The sequence below is a fragment of the Anguilla rostrata genome, chromosome 4 (assembly GCF_018555375.3).
Source record: "Anguilla rostrata isolate EN2019 chromosome 4, ASM1855537v3, whole genome shotgun sequence".
NCBI classification, from domain to species: domain Eukaryota; kingdom Metazoa; phylum Chordata; class Actinopteri; order Anguilliformes; family Anguillidae; genus Anguilla; species Anguilla rostrata.
In genome coordinates this window covers 13,560,404-13,581,662 of record NC_057936.1, presented here as the reverse complement: position 1 = coordinate 13,581,662, position 21,259 = coordinate 13,560,404, and the positions used below count along the sequence as shown (strand labels likewise).

The following is a 21,259-nucleotide window of genomic DNA, read 5'->3' as shown; positions in this document are numbered from 1 at the left end:
TAAAGTGCTCATAGATTTTGAAAAATGCTACATGAACACAAACTATCCATGAACATCGAAATTTACATATTAATGCAGATACGTACATTAGGGCTGTCAAAAATATTTGAAGTTCGAAAACTATTTGAAAATCCTTTTTTTTTTTTTTAAGTTTGAACAAAAATTTGAGCATTCGAATATTAGTTTTGTATCCCGTGTTTTTGATTCCACGTTTTGCAATTAACATAAATATACAGGCTTTAATTTCATGCGGCAAATCATGTTCATGCACACGAAGTTCATTTCCTGTGCTAACGTTATTTCCAATAACCTCCGGTGATACTCCAGTGATACTTTCAGCTCCACGGACACGTAACGTTACTGGTCAGCTAACAATTTAGGCTAAATAATGTCACCATGGCAGGCTATGTTCTGTTCTGAAGATTTTGATAAAATTGGATGATGAAAGAAGTTAAGGTATAAATGTAGTATGTGAGTGAATATAGCTCAGACACTGCATTTGATTCCTCAGGTGTTAGAGCTGCTCTTGGCCTATGTGGATTTATCACTGAGGAGGTGTCCTGAACAAGGAAAACTTCAGGTCATGGAAGAGCACTTCCAGGTGCATCATGGGAAACCACCCACTGTCTTAGTATACCAATAACATAAAATGGATTTTGCTCATGTTTATGTTCAAATATTGTCAGTGCTATATTCAGATGCAAAGTCAGTAGTTTTCAGGGAAGCTCCACTTAAGCAGTCTGTATTTCCAACTGCTGTGTAGCTGTCTATGCAGAATCTCTTAAAAGATACTTTCTGATTTTGAGAAAAAATAAATAAATTTGTGAGGCATAGTGATATAGTGAAACTGAGTGGTGGTTCCTTATTCAATTTGTATATGGAACCGCTAGTCAATTTCAGTGTAATGGACAACCAAGTCTAGCAGTCCGGTATAGTAGATATAACTAAAAATAACTGGAAAAATAATCTCTGAACAGATGCCTGAGCTATGTTTGGACTAAAATCCTTTACTCTTTTTTTAAACAAAAGATTCACGCACATTCTTATTTTTATTTCTGTCTTCAGAAAACATACCCCCTTTGTGTTACTTGCTGCATTAAGTTCAACAAAAACGTGAGTATTTAGTATAAATGATCATGGAAAATTTTGTGTGGGATGCACAAAATAAGCTTATATATCACATGGGTTGAAAAGAAGCTGCAACTAGTCTGCTTGCCTGCTAGGAATTTGGTGCATGCCAGAGACTATAATGTGTATTTCTTGAGACAATATTTGTGGATTGTTTGTGGAGCACTCTTCACAGTTGGACTGGTGCACTTTGCAAAAGTGCCACACTTATAAATTATTTAGTTTATTTACATTTATAGTAATATTTATTTAAATATTATAAGAAAGAAAATATTAACTGATCATATGTATAATACTGCCTATACTGACAGTAGCAAATGGCTCAAGCCCTCCACATTCAACTTTGTTTGTTTTATTACCATCCTTTCCCACCACAGGGGGGTGCTGTTTGGAAAGGTGTATGAGAAATTAATCCAGCATGCAGTAGCGCTTGGGGTCCTGTTTGAGTGCCTGCAGCCCCACATATCTGCAGGCCAGCTAACAAGTATCCCCCCACTGGTCATGAAAGACATGGTGAGACACTATGATGACCAGGGCATGACAGAGCTTCTTGATGACCTCATACCCCACCTTGATGTCATGACCCTTGACCTTCACCAGGTGAGGGATGGTGTGCTTCTGAACACTTTAGTATCTCATCGTGTGACCAAGACTTGTCATAGTTTAGTCTAGGTTTTATTTAAGCAATAATGTGCTCATTTACCTTTTAATATATATTTTAGCATTTAGCATGTTTTATAATGCCATATGAAAAGTCTATGTTAATGTTTAATAGCATTGTCTGCTCTGCTCAAGGTGACATGACTTCTGTTTCACAGGTGGTCTGTTTATCCAGACAGCACAGATTGTGTGATGCTTTGATCTTTGTGTTTAACAAAGGAATGAGTGATTACATCACACCCATTGAGGTAGGTGACCTATAGTAATTTCTAGCACTTGCTTTCTAGTTATAACACTGAAAAGAATAATTCCTAATATTTAGGTAGTGAACCAAAAATTGAGGCAACAGTGACCTTGTGGCAAACAGGCCTGCCACAGGTCACCAAAGTGGCTTTCCAAGGGGCCCTCCAGCACAGAGACATCGGGAGATGATGTTCCAACAGTCCACATTTATTTACAAGGGTCGGCAAGATGTTACAGCCAACTGAGCAGATGTAAAACAGTCATGACAGAGGCTCTCCTTGTGTGAGTGGGGATGGCAGATTTAACCTGTGCGCATTGATTACCTCACTACGCACAGGTGCAGCCACTTCTGTTCCCGGGTCCAATTAGCCTGGCCAATTATCTAATTCTTTACCAATTATCCAATTGGCCAGGTCTAATTAGCTTGACCCAGGGCAGGTGTGGCTGCTTAAACCAGTCATCCCCACACCACAGACCTGTTCTCTCTAATTCAGTCATCTTAACAGTATTATAACAGGAATTGGTAGGAGGCATGGCTAGTGCTTCACATCAAGGTACAGGTATTTCCTTATTTTTTTTCCTGTGTCAACTTGCTTTTCCTCTGCTGTGGCCTCTTAACACACCACTATTAAACACAGTACTATGTGAAAATAATTAGTGAGCTTGTTTTGACTGGGATCATAAATTATTTCCAAATAGTACTGTGTTTATCAGTGGTGCATTAAGAGGTCACAGCAGAGAAAAGGTGAGTGTGTATGTTAAAAACAGTGTGATGTAACTGCTGTCTTAATTTGGACAGTAATATAATTATTAAGAAATGTTATTTACCAGTCATGAAACACAAAGCTTTATGTATTAATCAAGAAGAATATGGTATGGTTGGTGAAGTCATTTTTTTCTTATTATCTAGATCAGTGGTGTCAAACTCGTGCCATGGAGGGCCGTGTGTATGCAGGTTTTCATTCCAACCAATTAATGCTGCCTTAATTGAGTCCAATTACTCATTCAGCCATATGCGTTTAACTGCATTGAAGAACAGAATATAAGAAAATTTTTATTTAGACAATGCGGGTCACCATAGACGTCGGGTCACCATTGTGCACAAACCTGCATCCCTAATTCAGCAAATAATTTAACTAATTATATAATCAAGATCTGAGGCTGGAATGAAAACCTGCATACACACGGCCCTCCATGGCACGAGTTTGACACCACTGAGTTAGGTCATTGACGATATCAAGAATAGAGTTGGTTGTTGCAAGGTGCATGACTAAATGCTTACTGCATCTGACCAAACGTATCCCTGTGTTTTCACAAAACCACCTTAGGTACTCCTTAAAAACTATTAAATGCTCAGAAGACCATCTGTAGATTGAAACCATGTGTGCTTTTCTCATTTTAGCTGTTGCTTGACTGGCCAAGCATATCCTTTTGGTGTAATCCCAGACAATATGGTTCAAACAGTGAAATCACAGGTGAGAGCTAATGACCAAACCAGAAGCCCACAGAGAAAATGGTTGCGGTCCAAGGACAGGCTCTTCATATGAGCAGAGCTAGTGCTAGAGCTAGTGCTGTAAAATGCTGGGTCAGTGATCGTTAAACCAAAATCTGATGGGTGTCACTTTTGTTGAATATACAGTAACCAGAAATCAAAGGACACATTAGTTAAACAATTTGACATCACCAGGTGATGCCCAAAACTCAAGCAGAAAACATACTTGTTTACTCTAGTAATTCCTGTATAGTTGTAAAACCAATTAATTTTCATTGCATTTACAGTAAACAGGCCAACACAAGTGCAAAACTATTGTTGGGAACTTATGAATTTTTATTTATTTCTTTATCTTTAGAGTAAAAACAGTAAACATTCCAAAAGCTATCATGCAGTGACCACGCATTGTGGGAAACATTGAGTTTTGGTCATCAGGTTTAAAGCAGTGCCTTGTTTTTGCTCTGGGTGTTTACCTGCCTGACGAGCATACAACTGAAGGGTATTGAAGCAAGCAAAGAGCCTTATCCATTCATCCGCACATTACTCCAGTACAACACAAGAGAATTCCTCAATGTGCTAGCACTGGTAAGGTTAGAGGAAGCAGAGAAACATTTCCCCCAAGTTGGAATTTGTGGAATGTACTTTTTCTGAACACGGTTAAGCCTGTAAACAATCAGTGGTGTACTCTCGATATTAATGCATTTTGTGTTTTATGTTTTATTTTGTATTAAGCTAATACATTTTGATATAGCACTGCATTTATCTTCTGATTTGTAAATGCAACTTGCTCACAGTTTTGCAGTAATAATTTGGCCATAATATGTTTAAAATGTTGTAAAAAGAAGAAGAAATTACATAAAAATATTCTATAATGTTTAACGGGTTCTAGTGTCATAATGACATATCTTTGGAAAACCATTTCTGAAAAAGACATCAATTCAGTCAATTGGCTATGCAATGGCAGATTCATTAGCACAAGAAAATCATTGCACGCTCTGATAATTAGAACACAATGTTGTTTCTAGGCATTTGAAGATCTGGAGCAAGACGAGCAAGCAATTGAATTTCACCAGAGAATGATAGACATCCTGCTACAGGTGAGTCTAAGATTGGTAGACAAAAAAGCTCAGCATTAATAATCACTTATGTACTGTGCCCTTTGGTGTCAGTATGACATTCATATGCAAGATGTGTGTCTGCAGGTGATGCTGGAGAGCACAGACTTCAGCCCTTCCCAGATTGGCAGCCTCTTCACCTTCCTGGCTCGCCAGCTAGCCAAGGCTGAGGACAACCTCTTTGCTAACCGTCAGCTCTTCCACCAGGTCTGTGCCATTGCTGCTGCTGACTAGCAAGTCTGAGGTCACAGCTTTTCCACGAGGGTGTGCTGTTGATTTGTAAGAACATGGCTCTTCCACCAGGTGCAGCTGTTGACTCGTGCTGTCTGAGGATATGGTTCTTTCACCCAGTGTGGCTGATGACGTGGCCTTTTTCTAGATGCTGCAGTTCTGCAGGACCTAAATGTACAGCAGCTGCAACCATAGGCTTTAACCTTAGGGTTGATACTCTGCTGGACCAACTTGTCTTGCATAGTCAAACATCAAGTCTTACAAGCATAAAGTCTAGCAGTTAATTCATATGAAAATAATTTGGGGTGAAATGTCTTCTCTACCCACAAACCTATGGTTGTAACTCTAATATTGAAAGAGGTTACCGCCAGTTTTGAATCTGCAAAGACCATATTAATGCAGGATTCATGCATTTTTCATGCAAAACAGAATGTGTGCTGCATTTTGAAAATGTGTGGGTGCTGATCTATTCCTGTTTTGAGTTTAGACATATCTTGTGTTGATTTACAAGCCTGTGTAGATTTGTAACATTTTGAGTGTATAGCCCACAGGAAGACAGATTGATTGATGTGGTACATATGACCTTATTTTAAACACAAAACACACAATACGGTGCATCTGTTCAGGGATAGTGTTCATTGATGAGCTCATTTCAAGTTGTACGCTTTTCAGTTTATTCTAGTTTTTTAGGGTCTTATTATGTGTGTGTGTGCGCGCGCGTTCTTGACCTCGAAGAGAACCAATTCTATTTATGTTCTCAGCTTGCAACCGTTCAGAAATGGAAAAAATTCAGTAATATAGCAATCCCTGCAATTATAATAATGTTAATGATTATAATGGCAATAATGTCAGTATTGGCAGTTTATTTTAAACACAGGTGAAATTGGCCAAAACATAGAAATGTTCATGCCATTTTTCAAGTGCAGATTGTTAGGAGCTAATCTATCGCCTATCAGTGTCTTGTTCAGTTTCAGTTGCCAATCATATGTCTACATTTGGTCTTGAAATTTCAAGTATTTTAAGATTTGCTTTGATGATCAAAAATCGCTTCATGTCCTAATCAGATATTTTTAATCAAAATAACAAAAGTCCAGTAATCCTAGTGCACCCATTGTATAATGGTAGATTACCTGCCACATGGATATCTCTATTTTCAGAGAGAGAGAGAGAGAGAGAGAGAGAGAGAGAGAGAGACGAGAGAGAGAGAGAGAGGAGAGGAGAGAGAGAGAGAGAGAGAGAGAGAGAGAGAGAGAGAGAGAGAGAGAGAGAGAGAGAGAGAGAGAGAGAGAGAGAGAGAGGGAGAGAGAGAGAGAGAGAGAGAGAGAGAGAGAGAGAGAGAGAGAGAGAGAGAGAGAGAGAGAGAGAGAGAGAGAGAGGAGAAACATATACACTTCCATTTTCTTATATAAAAAAACTTTTTGACTTTTAAAACCCCGTTTATTATTAATCACACAGTCTTAATCAAAACAAAACCCCAACCAAACAGAAAAAAAAGAAACCAACTCCAGTCCCACACACAGAAAACACTTAAAACTAACACCACTATCCCCATGTCTCCTATTCACACCTTCAATTCTAGTGTATTGCCCACTACTGCACACAGGACCTGCTGAAAACCCCACTTATCCTTGAACACAGGCAAATCATTCATCAGCAGATAAAATTCAAACTCCAGCCGTATCCTTGCTCGGAGCAGAAACCGCAACCACATTAACACCTCTGTTGGGCCTGCTCCCCTTAGCTGGTGCTTCCGGGTCACCCATATGGCCAATTTGGCCTGGCCCAACACAAAATTGACTATCTGGATTTTCCCCCTCATAGCCTTGAGTAAATCATACTATAGATAAACAGACACTCCCCAAATTCAACCCCCAGTGAGTGCAGTAAATGCTTTAAAAACTGAAAAAGTGATACCAGTCTGGGACAGTCTAGAAATAAATGTCCACCTCTAGCCAGTGCCTCCTCCACCACCTCCCGCACGTGAGGATGAATACAGCTGGCCAGGCCGCCCAGCAACTTGTCACATCTCCTAACAGAGTGGACACCGAGATCCCTTGCCAACTCCACAGCAGTTTTCCAGCGCCTGTTCTGAATGTCCAGAAGATGGATGAGTCTTATTACCCCACCTCTAGCAAAGGTGTGGAGGGACAGTCCAGACTGTAACGCCGCTTCAGGAAAGAGGGGATTAAAAAACAGACACTCCTGGAGCGCAGAGTCCCTTGTGACTGCTTCCTCCCGCCCCTCTACCTTCAGCAGCCCCCAAGCCTTGAGCATGCTGCAGTAAAAACCAGGCAGTCCCTCTGTGCGGAGCCTGGAAATGTCCATTCTGAACAGCTGCCAATCACAGCCCAAACCCCCCACCTTCCTTAGGAAAAAGAAGGCTCCTGGCCCCCAGCTCAGCTCGGCAGTGTACAGCAGTCTCTTGGCTGCCTGTAGCCTAAAAGCCGCCACTCTGCTGCAGACGTCGACCAGACCCTGCCCCCCCTCCTCCACAGGCAAATAAAGTATTGCTGGGCGCAGCCAGTGGTTCCCGCCCCAAAAAAAGGACAGCAACACTGACTGAATCTCTTTCAGTAGTCCTGGGGGAGGATCCAGGCAGGAAAGTCTATGCCACAGCATGGAGGCCACCAGGTTGTTTATCACCAACACCCTCCCCCTGAATGACATCTGTGGTAGTAACCACCTCCACTTTGTCAGCCGTGCCTTGATCCTGTCCAGCATCCCCTCCCAGTTTTTCAGCATGTTCTGCTCACTCCCTAGGAAGACACCCAGCACCTTCAAGCCTTCCCTGCCCCACTGCAGTGGCTGGGGAAGCAGTGGGGGGGCGACCCCCTCCCACCGCCCTGCCAGGAATGCTTCACATTTCCCCCAGTTCACCTTTGCATTAGAGGCTTTTTGAAAGACCTCTAAACTTTCACCAATGGCATCCACATCCTGTTGGTCTTTTATAAACATTGTGATGTCATCAGCGTAAGCGGACACCTGTACCCTGTGTGCAGGCTGAACAGCAGTGAAAACCATGCCGGTCATTTTTCGTCTTACCATGCACAGCAAGGGCTCGATTGCTAGGGTATAAAGCATCCCTGACAGTGGACAGCCCTGGCGAATCCCTCGCAAAATTGTTATGGGATTGCTAAGAGCATTGTTCACCTTCACCAGGCTTGTTATTTTATTATACATGACCTTTATTAGATCCATAAAAGAAGGTCCAAAGCCAAAAGCAGCCAAGGTCTGGAACAGGTATCCATGATGCACTCGGTCAAATGCTTTCTCTTGATCGATGGAGAGTGCCCCCAGATTGATGTTGAGAGACTCACATAGAAACAACACATCTCTGATTAAAAAAATGTTATCGAAGATCATCCTGCCCGGTACAGAATAGGACTGATCCTTGTGTACTATGTAAGATAAGCTCTCGCTGAGCCTATTTGCAATGGCTCTGGATAGAATCTTATAATCGGTGCATAACAATGCTACCGGACGCCAGTTCTTTAGGTCTTTTAAGTCCCCTTTCTTTGGCAAGAGTGTAATTACTGCTCTCCTGCAACTCTGAGGCAGCTCGTGGTCCCTTACTGACTCTCTTACCACCTCAAAAAAAACAGGCCCAATCACCAACCACAATCTTTTAAAAAATTCCGCAGGCAAGCCATCCAGTCCAGGAGTTTTTCCTGGAGACATCTGCCCTACAGCCCGAGTAAGCTCCTCCAATGTCAAAGGAGCTTCCAGGAGAGAAGCCTGCTCTTCGGGCAACACCGGGAGATCCCTGTGAAGCCTGGCAGCCTCACTCTGCCCACTGAGTTCCGGAGTAAACAGGTGGCTATAGAAATTAAAAGCCGCCTCCAGCATCTCACGTTGGTCATGCACCTCCTTCCCGTCAGCCAGCCTCAAACAAAGCATTCTCCTGCTGCCCAATGACTTCCTCTCCAAATTGAAAAAAAACTTTGTAGGACCATCCATGTCCTTATATTGAATGATCCGGGCACAAACCATGGCTCCCTTAGCCTGCTCCTCCATAATTTTGCCCAAAATGTCTCTCTTCTCTCTCAAACCATCCACTGTCTGGGCATTATTCCCCAGGCTTAAAACACTCTCCATACTCAAGATCTCTCTCTCCAGCTCACCCACCCGTTTTTTCAAATCCCCAGTGCTATTTTGTGTATATGCCTGACAAAACAATTTAATGTGCACCTTTCCTAACTCCCACCATTGCCTCAAACTCTAACGTGGTCCAAAAACTTACAATCATCTAGCAATTTTACATTAAAATGCCAGTATGATTTCCCAGGAACACCACCTGTGCCCCCCAAAAATAAAGAAATACAAAAATGGTCTGAAAACATAACTGGAGTTATCCAGCTTCTGAGTATTTGATTACTAAAAGATTTTGTACAGTACCACCTGTCGATCCTAGCCATTGAGACCTGATTTTGATTAATTTTTCTCCAGGTGTACTGGCGTGCCACTGGATGCTGTGTTCTCCATATATCAACCAATTCCTGAGCTTGTACAACTCTAGTCAAATTGGTTGCTGAGCGTGAATGGGGCTCCCCATGATTTCTATCAATTGCAAAATTCTCTGTACAATTAAAATCTCCCCCCACTATAACCATTCTAGTTGAGTCACAATCCGCCACCACTTCCTCCAATTTATTAAAGAATACAATCTTCTCTCGGTCTCCGTTGGGTGCATAAACGTTTATCAAAACCACCTCCTGTTCATCTATCTTAGCTACAACTTTTAACAATCGCCCTGGGACAAACTCGTCTGATGACACCATTGTGATATTGTTCCCCGATATCAACACTGCTACCCCAGCACTTGTGTTACTCCCATGGCTAAAAACACTAACCCCTTTCCACTCATTCCGCCACTCACACTCATTCATACCGTCTGCATGTGTCTCTTGAATAAAAGCAATATTTATTCTTTTTTGTTCGATTAACCCAAACAGTTGCGTTCTCTTAGAAGAGTTTCTGCAGCCGTTTACATTTAAAGAAGCTACATGAATCCCCGCACTCATTGATATATAAAAAAAACAAAGTTCCGCAAGCAGTAAACGAAACGAGAGAAAGTGGGCCATGTCTACTAGTCTATAGTGATCTTCCTTTTCTTCAACAAGTTCTTAGCCGCAACTATATGTTTCTTTAGTCTGTATCGCTTTCTATTATCGAGTTCTTCAAGCGTCGCCCTTTTCAACGCGGTTTGAGCAGACATGACAAACCGTGCAACATCGGTAAAATGTTTTTCCAAAACGACGCTTTTTCCTTTCGTTTCATCTAAAAACAAAACCAGCCGCTCTACAGAAATGAGTTTCCCCTTACCTCTTAGAGCAGACCCAACCTCGTCCGTCTGGGAGGATTCAGAAAAATGATCCTCCTCATCTAGGGACATCTCTTCGTCCGGGTCAGCCTCTGTCCCTTCCCTACTCCATTCGCCCTCCTCGGGCGCAGCGGTCACTTCCCCCGGCGGATCGAGGCCGCACACAGGCCCACAACCAGCCTCCCCGCTTCCCACCCTAACCAAGCTCTGTTCATTAAACGGCGGGGCACCACACGCCTCGGAAACCGGGGTTTCCAGCGGAACCTCCGCTCCTGGCCCCGTTACGTCGCCTCGTTCCGGGTCGCCAGTCCCGATAGCTTCCCTTTCACCCTGCCCCACAGTCCCCCGTTGAGCCTCAGCTCCTTGCGGATCATTCTCGGTCCGCTCCCCTGTCCCAACAGTGGACGGGCCCGGTTCAGGCTCAGGGCCGGCCTGCTCCTCTCCTCCCTGCCTCGCTTCCTGCTCCCTAATACCTGCTGTTTCCCTCTGCGGGCACGCTCGCCTCACATGCCCATAGGAACCGCACTGAAAACATTTCATTGACTCAGTGCTAGCAAACACAACGTGGTTTATCCCGTCAATTTGAAGATTCCACGCGACATCTATAGCGGAACCAGGTTTATTTAAAATCAGAAACACCTGTCTCCTAAAAGACATTACGTTTTTACACCCTAACGGGATGGGTTTAATCGCACTCATAACTTTGCCATACCTTGACAAGGCATTTAAAAGCACTTGATCGTCAACGTATGGCGGAACATTTGATAAAATAACTTTCGTTACCGGCGAAGACAAAGGCAACGCCTCCACAAAACTACCGTTTATTGATAAACCCTCTGTAACAATTTGGTTTACGAGGGTCTCAGTTGCAAGAAAAACGACAACCGCTTTATTCATCCTGGACGCGGTTATGTTCCCATGGCCCACCTTTTCTCCTATCGCAACTACTGACGCAGAATTGTTTGGAAAACACTTAAAACCCTGACTCCTACTAAGCAACCCCATTTTCACCCGAAACGAGCCCGAAACAGCTCAAATCGGGGGAAAAAGGGGGGCTTCCTAAACAGTCTTTTCAGTTCTACAAAAACACTAAAAGGACACACTAAACCAAGAAAAAACAAAAAGTCAAAACTCCACCACTACTCCAAACCACACAGCACACTCACACTCCCTACCTGCTTCCCACCCACAATCCTCAGAGAGAGAGAGAGAGAGAGAGAGAGAGAGAGAGAGAGAGAGAGAGAGAGAGAGAGAGAGAGAGAGAGAGAGAGAGAAACATATACACTTCCATTTTCTTATATAAAAAAACATCCAAACTCCATCAGCAAAAAAAATTAAAAGAAAATAAATTCAAAGGATCAAAAACCGAGATTAAGCCCCCCTTCCTCATCCACATGACATAGCACCCTATTTACTCCCCACAAGTGCTCAAAAAGCTGTTTGTTTCCCACAAGTGTATAGTAGGAGAACTCTACGCGAAGCCTTGCTGCTATGAGTCCACACATGATTTTCGCTGCGTCTATTGATCCTTCCCCAATTCTTTTGTTTTTCCTACTCATCCAAGTTGCTAACTTAGCCTGCCCAAAAATATAATTTAGCAGACACACCCTCCTCTTCTCTAAAACTATGTACCTTGGCCTTCCTATGTACAGCTCCCTAAAAAAAACATGCCTATCCCTGTGCACCACTGCCTCACTATCCCTAGCATGCCAGCTAGCCTATCGCACTCAAAGAAGAGGTGCTCCACACTTTCTACCTCCCCACAGAATAAACAAGTCTCCTCCACTGTTGGATCAAGATGTGCAATGTGTCTGTTCGTAGCGATGGCCCCATGGACAAGCCTCCACTGCAGATCCGCAGTACGCTTTTCTATGGGAGGCTTATACAGGGAGCGCCAACACCCTCTCAGGTAAGAACCTGGTCCCAAAACCCCTGGCCACCCCGATGGCTTCACCTTCCTCAGAGTGGCTTGGTGATGGACCTTTACTGCTGCCAGATACAGAGCTTTTTTACCGATCCGTTCAAAGTTCCCCAGCTGAGGTGTGCTAAGACATAGTATGGAGTTATCTGCATCCTGCTGACCATCAATAGCTGCAGTTACAGCTAAAGCTGGAAACCCCATCTCCTCTTCCAAGACTGGCCAGCCATCTTGCTTGAGTCTCTGAATTTCCATCCGAAACGGGCCAGGAAGTGAAGCACGGACCCTCTCTACAACTTGCTCTACCAGGCGTACTGACCGGGTATCAATCCTTCTGGCAAGCTCATGTACCGTCCTCCAGTCTCCTCTGTCCATGAGATCACCTAACTTGGTGACCCCACCGCTTATCAGGGCAGCCTGAAAACTGATGGACTGCAGCAACCTGATCTCCAAGAGAGGGTTATGAAGAAGCGGCTCTTGCAAAACCCACCGCCCAGGACAGGTAATGTCTCTCCTAATAGTGAACGTTACGTACCATGATTTCACAAGAGATCTGTAAAAAGGGGTAAGAGCAGAAAAATCCATTCTCTCTGGATTTAACAAAAAAAGCTGACGGTCATAACCAAGACCTCCAGCCCTCCTCAACAAAGTCCACGCTAAGCCTATCCAGCTGAGCTCTGGGTGATAAAATAGTCTCTGGGCAGCCTGCAAACGAAAAGCTGCAACCCTACTCTGCAGGTCAACCATGGCTTGGCCCCCCTCCTGTACAGGGAGGTACAGCAGTGCAGCCTTCACCCAATGTTGGCCCGACCAGAAAAAATTCACCAGCTGTTTTTGTGTCTCCTCCAGTAGACCTCTTGGTGGCTCCAACACGTGAAGCCTGTGCCATAGTGTTGAGGCAGCCAGGTTATTGATAACCAGGACTCTCCCCCGAAAGGACATTAGACAACTTAGCAACAACCTTGTCCAACATCCCTTCCCAGTTCTTCTTCTGAAAGTCTTTAGTCCCTAGAAAAACTCCTAGACACTTTAGCCCTTCTTTGTCCCACCTAACCATCCCTGGCAGACTGGGTAATGACCCTGTCCTCCATCCCCCCAGCTGTAAGGCCTCACTCTTTTCCCAGTTAACTTTTGCCGATGAGGCGTTCTCATACAGCTTTAGGCTGTCCACCAAAATCTCCACATCGCTCTGTGTCTTAATAAGGACATTTATGTCATCAGCATATGCTGAAACACTCACTGGTGCGTCCCCTGGTAGCTCTGGTAAAGACAGTCCTGTTAGTCTACCCCTAAGCCTACATAACAAAGGTTCAATGGCTAAAATGTAGAGCTGTCCAGAAATTGGGCAGCCCTGTCTGATTCCCCTCTTCATTATTACAGGCCTACTTAAACCACTCCCCACTTTGACCATACACGAAGCTCCACTATATAGCAGCTTTACCCAAGAAATAAAAAGCTCCCCAAAACCAAACGCCTTGAGTGTGGAAAACAAAAACTGGTGATTGACACGATCAAAACTGGTCATTGACACCTTTTTCCTGGTCCAAGGAAATTATGCCAATATCTAGATCATACAGTTTACACACATCCATTGCATCACGCATCTTAAACAGGTTGTCCATAATGGATCGTCCAGGAATGCAATAAGACTGATCCTGATGGATCAGTTTTGCTAATGATTCCTTGAGTCTATTTGCCAAAACCTTGGAGAGCACCTTGTAGTCGCTTGACAGGAGTGAGAGAGAGAGAGAGAGAGAGAGAGAGAGACACCAGCAAACTTTGACTGCGCTGCAAAACGTTTAATAAATAAGTTCTGTGCGTCAGCCATTATGTTTCTTCAAATAGATTCAAATAGGTCGCCCCCACCGATTCAGCCAGTTCATACAACTTAGGTTAAGATTAGTTAAATATAAAAAAAAGAGAGAGAGATGAAAAGTACAGTATGAGGATGTGGAAATATATTTCATAATTAATTATATGGCAACATTAAATCAATTTGATGCTCTGAAGGCACAACAATTGCACTGCCAATGAATATTAGGTTAGAAAATACAACATTTGCCTGATTTAACGTGACTTCCAGTATAAACCACGCCCACTTCATGTTTCCTATCCGAATACAGATACAGATACAGATACTTTTGTTGGTTGAACAGATACAGATAATGACGTCTTTGCACACCCCTAATGAGGTTATATTTGGTGCAGTTGCAGTATGGTGGTGGACTGAGTCTGTTGTACTGTAACATGGAAAGGGGAAGTAGATGTTCTGCACTTAACCACAACTATATATTTCATATATAGTTCCCCAGAATGTGGTAGTTATAGTATTTATAGTGTCAAGTGCATCTGTGTGTGGTTACCCTATGCTCTGCTCTTTCGCTGCCATTGTTAGTTCCTGTTTAACCTGAGACTGTTGCAAGCTGAAAACAGTTCTGTTTGTTGACCTGACATACTACCCTATTGAAGGCACAAGGTACAGTTTAGACATTGCCATTTCAGTGTGCTTGGCTTCTTTGTCCATTGAGCACCTGCTTTAACAGAGGGTCATTTAGCCTAATTGATTCAGTGAGGCATTAAAGAGCATACTAATTAGATGTGTCTGTGGCATGACTGTGGTTGCTTGTCTTTTGTCTCCTCATTCCTGGCGTTAGTGCAGGGCTCTACAGTGCTCCCATTTTAGGAGAATTTACTTCTGAAAATTGATATGTGCTACCTGGAAAAATAATTTAGGAGCACATCTATTAACTGGAATGCATTAGTGTGCACCTGAATTTCTGGGGCTCATGTTTCTTGGAAAAAAATGTTAGGGTTGCGTAGAGCATGAGACACACTATTTCTTTTTTTTTCCTTTCACAGGACCCTGTTTACAGTGTTGGGAAAATGGAGAAATAAAAAACCTCATCTTTGGGATACAAACAACTCAGTTTTTTTGCCAATGATAGCATAGCCCATAGCTGTAAATAAAAACTATAGCTATATTTCATTGCATTGTTTCCGTTCATTATGATGATGTTACGTGTTTTCTTTCTGTGAATGAGACATGATGCACTGCACTCCTCTATTAAAAGCCACAAGGTTGGATTCAAGTTCTATTTCATTTAAGTCAGTTTAGAAAACATAAATTCAATTCACTAATTTAAAAATGCCCTGAACGTGTCTCATGGAGTTTTTTTCCTGTTCATAAATTGAACTACAATTCATTTTCTGAAATATGACTGAATTTCCGGTTCGATTCCCCGCCCTGGGCATGTCGAAGTGTCCCTGAGCAAGATACCTGACCCCTAATTGCTCTGGTGAATGTGAGGCATCAATTGTAAAGCGCTTTGGATAAAAGCGCTATATAAATGCAGTCCATTTACCATTTACCAATTGAAATTATTTGGCCCAAGCGCGGTAAGTCACTGTAGCGCACATTCTAAAATATTAATTGGTGCAGCTGTTCAAAGCAGTTACAGTAACTACTTAACATGGACCTTTTTTATTTAGGATACTCAACACAGCTGTGTTTTATGGCTGGGGGGAGGTGCTTGAAGTACAAAATAAAAATTTTTTTTAAAAACTCAAACGGCTTATTTTTGTCAAACTGACATTCAAAAGTGTTCAGCTTACCAACTGGTTCAATTATGTGTAACTGCTCAGGTGATACTATAACAGTTGGATAGTGGCACTGCTAAAGCAAGAGGGAACCTTAGGCATTATGGAGCTTTTTATTCATCAAGTTCATGGTTGATGCAATGTACCATATGTTAATTACCAAATTTAATTTGAAATACTGAAGTAAGTTTATTATTTTTACAACATACACTATATGCGTGGACACCACTTTAATATTTTGTTATTTTCATAAACATTTTAATTCTGATGCAAAAGTTCTATGAAGATTGAAGGAAAATAAACACAAATGACATGAGCTTCTTTAGATCATTAGTATGAGAAATTGCCATCAACACCCTCAATTATTTTCATTGGTCAAGATGGTAGTCCTGAAACTCATAAGAAGTAATGAAAAGTTGTTAAGCAGCTTGGATTTTGTTAATCCAACATTGTCATTGCAATTATTTGTATTGCATATTGATTTCTGCCCCATCTATGAACAAGGTCATATTCACACCAGATTCACAAAAGGTAAGATCAGTGCCATGATTAGACTGAATGAGCACAACAGGCTGAACTGGAAGAATATGCAATAGTATGCCACAAATGCTATTTAAGCTGCACATATGTATACTTTAAGACAGGGCTACACAACTCCAAGACATCCATTCCCCCTTAAATGGCCAAGAAAGTGAGTAGGTCCAGACAGCACAGCGTTGTGCGGGACAGGTAGATCTCATTGTGCCTGGAGTTCCTGCCATCGACGTGTAGCACATAGTAGATTCTGAAGGCATGGTACGGCAGGAAGCACATAACCAAGAAGGCGAGGAAGGTCAGATTTTTCAGCTGGGCCCGGAATTCCTGCTGCGAGAACAGGTTTCCCGGGTTGGACTGGGCCACCTTGGCCAGAAACAGCATTTGTATTGTCATGATGACCGCAGAGATCAGTATCACCATGGTGGCTATGATGATGTCGAGCCACTTCACGTATTCCTTGATCTCGACATGGAACTGGAAGCACTGTGATTTGTTGTAGTTCCCCCGTTTTCCGTAGTTCAGCAAGAGAGGCGGGAAAATGGTGATCGTGAAGACGATCCAGACTGCCACGCTGGTGACGAAAGCTGTCAGGGGGTGGCAGTCTCGCGTGGGCAGGAAGCGCACCGCCAGGATGGCCACGTAGAAGAAGAAGGAGATGTAGAGGTGGGTGTGGATGGCGATGTTCACCAGGTTGCAGAACTCGAAAGAGTAGCGCCAGGTGTTGGTGGCGTAGTAGTCGATGCGGAAGGGCACGGTCAGCAGGAAGAGGCCGTGGACCATCATCAGGTTGATGATGATGGTGGTGGTGATGGAGAGCTTGTTCTTGCTCCGCCTCAGGAATCTGACCATGAAGACGATCCCCAGGGTCCCACCAAACAGCGTCACGGTGTGGATAACCAGCAGGTAGGCACGGAGACCTATGCTGAGATTCGTTGGGTTATTTTCAGTTGTGTTCCCTCCCATTGCAACCAGATGAGCTGAAAGGCAGAAAACAAATCTTACTTTTTTAACATTTACTTTCATAAGCTGAGTTATAAAGGTTTTACATCAATTGACTAATAGTATTATATACAAGCGATGGCATTATTTTTAGCATATTCTGTGTGTGTTTATCTTTACTGTGTGTTGTCCCTTTTAAATAAATAATCAAAATTTCCGCAGTTGCGTCAAATGGTATAGTGCCAGAGTTAGCTCAAGAGCTCATTTTCATCTGTAGTCCCTTAGCAGGTGAGAGACGTTTGTGTTTTAAAGAATCTATTAAAAATTGTATGCATGTTGTTCATGGAATCATTTCTTTTGTAATCCTATGGATCCAGCCTGAACATTTAAACAACAACTTGAAATGCCCTTGCCATATCTCCTTAACAGGAAGCACAAGTCAATTTGTAACAGCCAGCTATTTCTCGATCAAAAAAGTGTACATTTCCAGTCATTCATAATTTCTCTTCAAGTTCTGGTTTGAATATGATTATTATTTAAATCGCTTCAAGTATATTTATTATACACAGTTCAATCGATTTCACAATTATGGAGTCTTACAGTTTTTAAGTCTTAAACGTTTGTCATTTCACTTTTTATAGCTTATGGTCTACTGTCACCTATTCAAATGGCTGTACCATAGAAGAAGACAGGCGTAATGGAAGTGCAATTAGGAAACCTTGGTTAACAGAAGGAAAGGAAGTGCTGGAGTTTACCTGGCAAGAAACCTGAGATCCCAAAGGAGTGAATGGTGTAGCAGTCCGATCAGAGCAGTCTCTTCTCTGTGTCTGAACAGTGACACAGGACTGAGGTAATGCTCTGTTTTTTCTTGACATCCGCTCTGCAGACATATTTCGGGGGCTTGGCGTGCTGTTAATTCAGGTGGCCAACCCACTTGTGGAAGTGTCAACTTACTGTTTTTGACCACAGAAGGGCTTACGAGTTGCTGGTAGTTCTAGTTCAAGGTTCGAGGATCTCCCAAAGATGAGAGTAATCAAATAATGCGGCCTGTGCTGGTAAATCCAGTGAAATGTTCCCATAATATGAGTTTGCCAAACAAGTCAGGGGATTCCATTCAGCACAATTTGCGCTACTTTACTTAAAAGTGAAATTTTACCACCCTCTGCTGGTCAGATGGCTTTAAATTCAGCTTCAGGCAGAACCAGGGTCATCTGTGAATCCGTTTACTTGTTGTATGCAACTGGTATACTCAATGGTAGGCAAGTAAGCTGTTTCGGACATGGCTCAGGCTTGTACAAAGATTGGTCTGATGGCGTTTTCAACCTTTTCTGATCGAGGGACCCCCACCCTGACTCAAAGACATTCTGACCCCAAAAAAGGGTTATATATATATATATATATATATTTTTTTTTTTTAAGGTATTTATATTTGGAAATATTTTCTCAAATATATATATATAGTCACCCAGGCATCTACATAATAATACTTTAGTGGATGGGTAAGGGTAGCACACACTAATGATTTTACTGCAGACAAGTACTTGCTGCAACACTAATAAATAAAAAAAGCAAGATGCACACACTTCAGACACAAGTCTTGCTTGGTATTCTTTTTTTACTTTTTATTGTAGATGCAATTACCACACAGTGTCGACAATACTGTTTGGTTTTTATCCCTCTACAATGGCAAATGTGTACAATGGAAGTCTACCGAGTTTCAGAGTCAGGCTAGGAAAGCGAAAAGAGAAATAGAACGGGAAAAAATAACGAAAATAAAAATACTCCTACGTCTGCAGCACAGATGAGGGAGGGCATCGGGCTCCTGAGTTGTGCAAGGTTCGAGGACGAGCTTTGACACGAATACACTTAAAGAAAAGAATGGTCAAACCAACGTCACTTTAAACCTTCCTTTTTTGCTGGTCTTTGTACTCTCTGAGAAGTGTGGGGACTGATGGAAACACTGGAACAAAATAACTACTATTCATCGTTTTGACGATTTGTATGTTGATATGCTGTGCATTAGCCACTATGGACTTGATTCCATGACAGAGGTGGTTCCACTGCTCAGAAGCTCTTAAAATGAATGACATAGACTCCTGATGATATGACCTTGGTAATAAGTAGAAAGTTGATGCGATCTAGGTTGCCACAGCGATATAAACCTGTGTCCACACAGACATAAACGGGAACACAGTTACATGTTCTGTGTCCTACCCATGAGTGATACTGTCAAGGAAAAACATAGAGGTGACCTCTGAGGCAAGTTATTTAAAAAAAAAACTTAAAAGTAGCAAGTAGACAAGTTGGTAACGTCCTTGTTTATAAACCATAAGAACCAGCTCTTTCTTGGATACGAGTATCATAAATGACACACCATATACCATTTTCATCTTCTTCATCAATTACATTTCAAATCACCCAAATCCATTGACCAGAGTCACCCCCATGCAGTGCCTTACACTAAGTGTCCATAGAAACTTCTGCCACAAATTTTCTATCCCTTATTTCTGGTTTTTGTTTGGTAACTCAGTATTTCTTCAATATAAGTCAGTTAAATTTTTAAATATATATTTATGTAATGTATATTTTATATACACACACACACGCACACGCACAGAAACACACACGCAGACACATATACCATCCTTGTGGTAAATGTGCATGGTCCTATAAAACAACGATTCTCGGAACGCCATGGGACTTATTAGGTGGTATACTTTAGGGGCCTTTATTTATTTATCGGTGGCATGCACCACACTAGTTTTCAAAATGGGAACAAATAGATCTTATATGCAAGATAGGCTGCTAATAATAATAATAGTAATAATGATAATAATAATGGCAAGAATAGTTTGCACCATGCCTTTGTAAACTAGGAAACTGAAGTTAAGTGACAATCAGAGCCTGTCCCCCAGTAATTAGCTAATTAAAAAAATGAGGTCGCCTGTTCCTCGGGACGCGGGCCGTTCCGTCTCCGGGCGTCGGAAATGTCCGGTTGCTGTGGGCGGAGCTTGCATAGCTAGTGCAGGTAGTCATCCACGGAGGCAAAGGCGCAGGAGCCGCTACCCGAGCGGGCCATGATTGACAAGCACTGGGATGCCTGGCCCAGGGCCAAAGCCAGGGGGGGCTGCTTCGGCAGGTTATGAGTCTCTGTGGGGAGGGGGGGGAGGGTCAAACAAGGTTGCTGCGGTTACACAAAATGCTACAGTAGTGAGACCCACCACTGTATGTCCTGCTGGTGTCATCCAATCAGGACATGTATATTGCTGTAGCCATGGTCAACATTAAAAACCCTTTCGGAAAAGCAGCAATCCAATCAGGCATAGTCATACTGACAAGAGCACGAGGGGTCAAAATGATAACCATGCTGTCTTCAACATTCATGGCATAATTGACTTAACAGCACCGCTAGTTTGGTCAAACACCTTGAATGACCATCTGTAAATAAGACAAACTGACATAAAAAGGTTTGTGATTCCATTTTACCAAATGAAAATATCAAGCTTCAGTATGCAGTTTATGCAAGACTGCCAAGTGAAACAGGATTTTTAAATTGAGACACAAACACTAAAATAAATTAATAACAGAGTTCTGCTATTAAGGTTATTAATTCTGTTATGAATCATTCCACAACCCACAGTTCATTTGATACCCCTGGTTCACACATACAAAATAAAGGCTTTGCTGTAATGTGGGTGTATTCTGTTAGGCATGGTTCATCCACGCGTATAGAGTCAGTTACATACCTAATATTGCACTGTTGAGGGTGGAGCACACCGGTTCCCTCTGTATGGAGTCCAGCTGGTACCCAACAGGGCTGCTCCAAGGGTCCGAGTACGCCAGTAAACTGAATGCGTCCTGCAGACCACATTAGACAAAGCTGAAAAATAGCAGGCTCCACGGTTTCATTTTCACAGTCTACTGCATTTGATGTTCAGATCATCTCAAGTGCATCTACTGATGTACGATGACAAAATGGCCGCCGTCCATCACCAAGACGGGTGTTACACGTTGGCAGTGATGGCTGAGGATCTCCTCTCCTTTCACAATAAAGTGCTCAGAGATTTTGAAAAATTCTA

General features: G+C 42.5%; 3 protein-coding genes across 5 annotated transcripts in view; 1 reads left to right on the top strand and 2 right to left on the bottom strand.

The window, feature by feature from the left end:
• Positions 1-21,259, bottom strand: part of LOC135252564 (ran-binding protein 9-like) — a 39,654-nt gene that overhangs the window by 1,776 nt on the left and 16,619 nt on the right. The window contains exons 13-14 of one of the 2 annotated variants that reach the window (XM_064330791.1): positions 20,927-21,038; positions 18,782-20,330 (exon numbers count right to left, since the gene is read on the bottom strand). The exons of the other annotated variant lie outside the window; for it this stretch is intronic. Of the exons in view, the coding sequence (XP_064186861.1) occupies positions 20,200-20,330; positions 20,927-21,038 (243 nt within the window). The 3' untranslated portion in view covers positions 18,782-20,199. Of the gene's footprint in view, positions 1-18,781; positions 20,331-20,926; positions 21,039-21,259 lie in introns of those variants that run through there. 2 annotated transcript variants of the gene reach the window in all.
• LOC135252567 (vacuolar protein sorting-associated protein 8 homolog) lies at positions 503-5,956 on the top strand. 2 transcript variants are annotated; one of them, XM_064330797.1, is made up of 6 exons: positions 503-601; positions 1,066-1,113; positions 1,506-1,728; positions 1,947-2,036; positions 4,549-4,620; positions 4,726-5,956. In XM_064330797.1, exons 3-6 carry the CDS (start codon positions 1,630-1,632, stop codon positions 4,870-4,872), a joined length of 408 nt encoding a protein of 135 aa, XP_064186867.1. In that variant the 5' UTR covers positions 503-601; positions 1,066-1,113; positions 1,506-1,629; the 3' UTR covers positions 4,873-5,956. The 2 variants fall into 2 exon arrangements, 1 of the variants encoding a protein (XP_064186867.1); XR_010329425.1 differs by lacking the exons at positions 503-601; positions 1,066-1,113; positions 1,506-1,728; positions 1,947-2,036 and adding an exon at positions 3,560-4,108 and having other exon boundaries at positions 4,726-4,794.
• Positions 15,825-18,404, bottom strand: LOC135252566 (probable G-protein coupled receptor 141). The gene is made up of 2 exons (XM_064330796.1): positions 17,936-18,404; positions 15,825-17,218 (listed from the first exon to the last, which is right to left on the bottom strand). The coding sequence occupies exon 2, from the start codon at positions 17,202-17,204 to the stop codon at positions 16,380-16,382; it is 825 nt and encodes a 274-aa protein (XP_064186866.1). The 5' UTR covers positions 17,205-17,218; positions 17,936-18,404; the 3' UTR covers positions 15,825-16,379.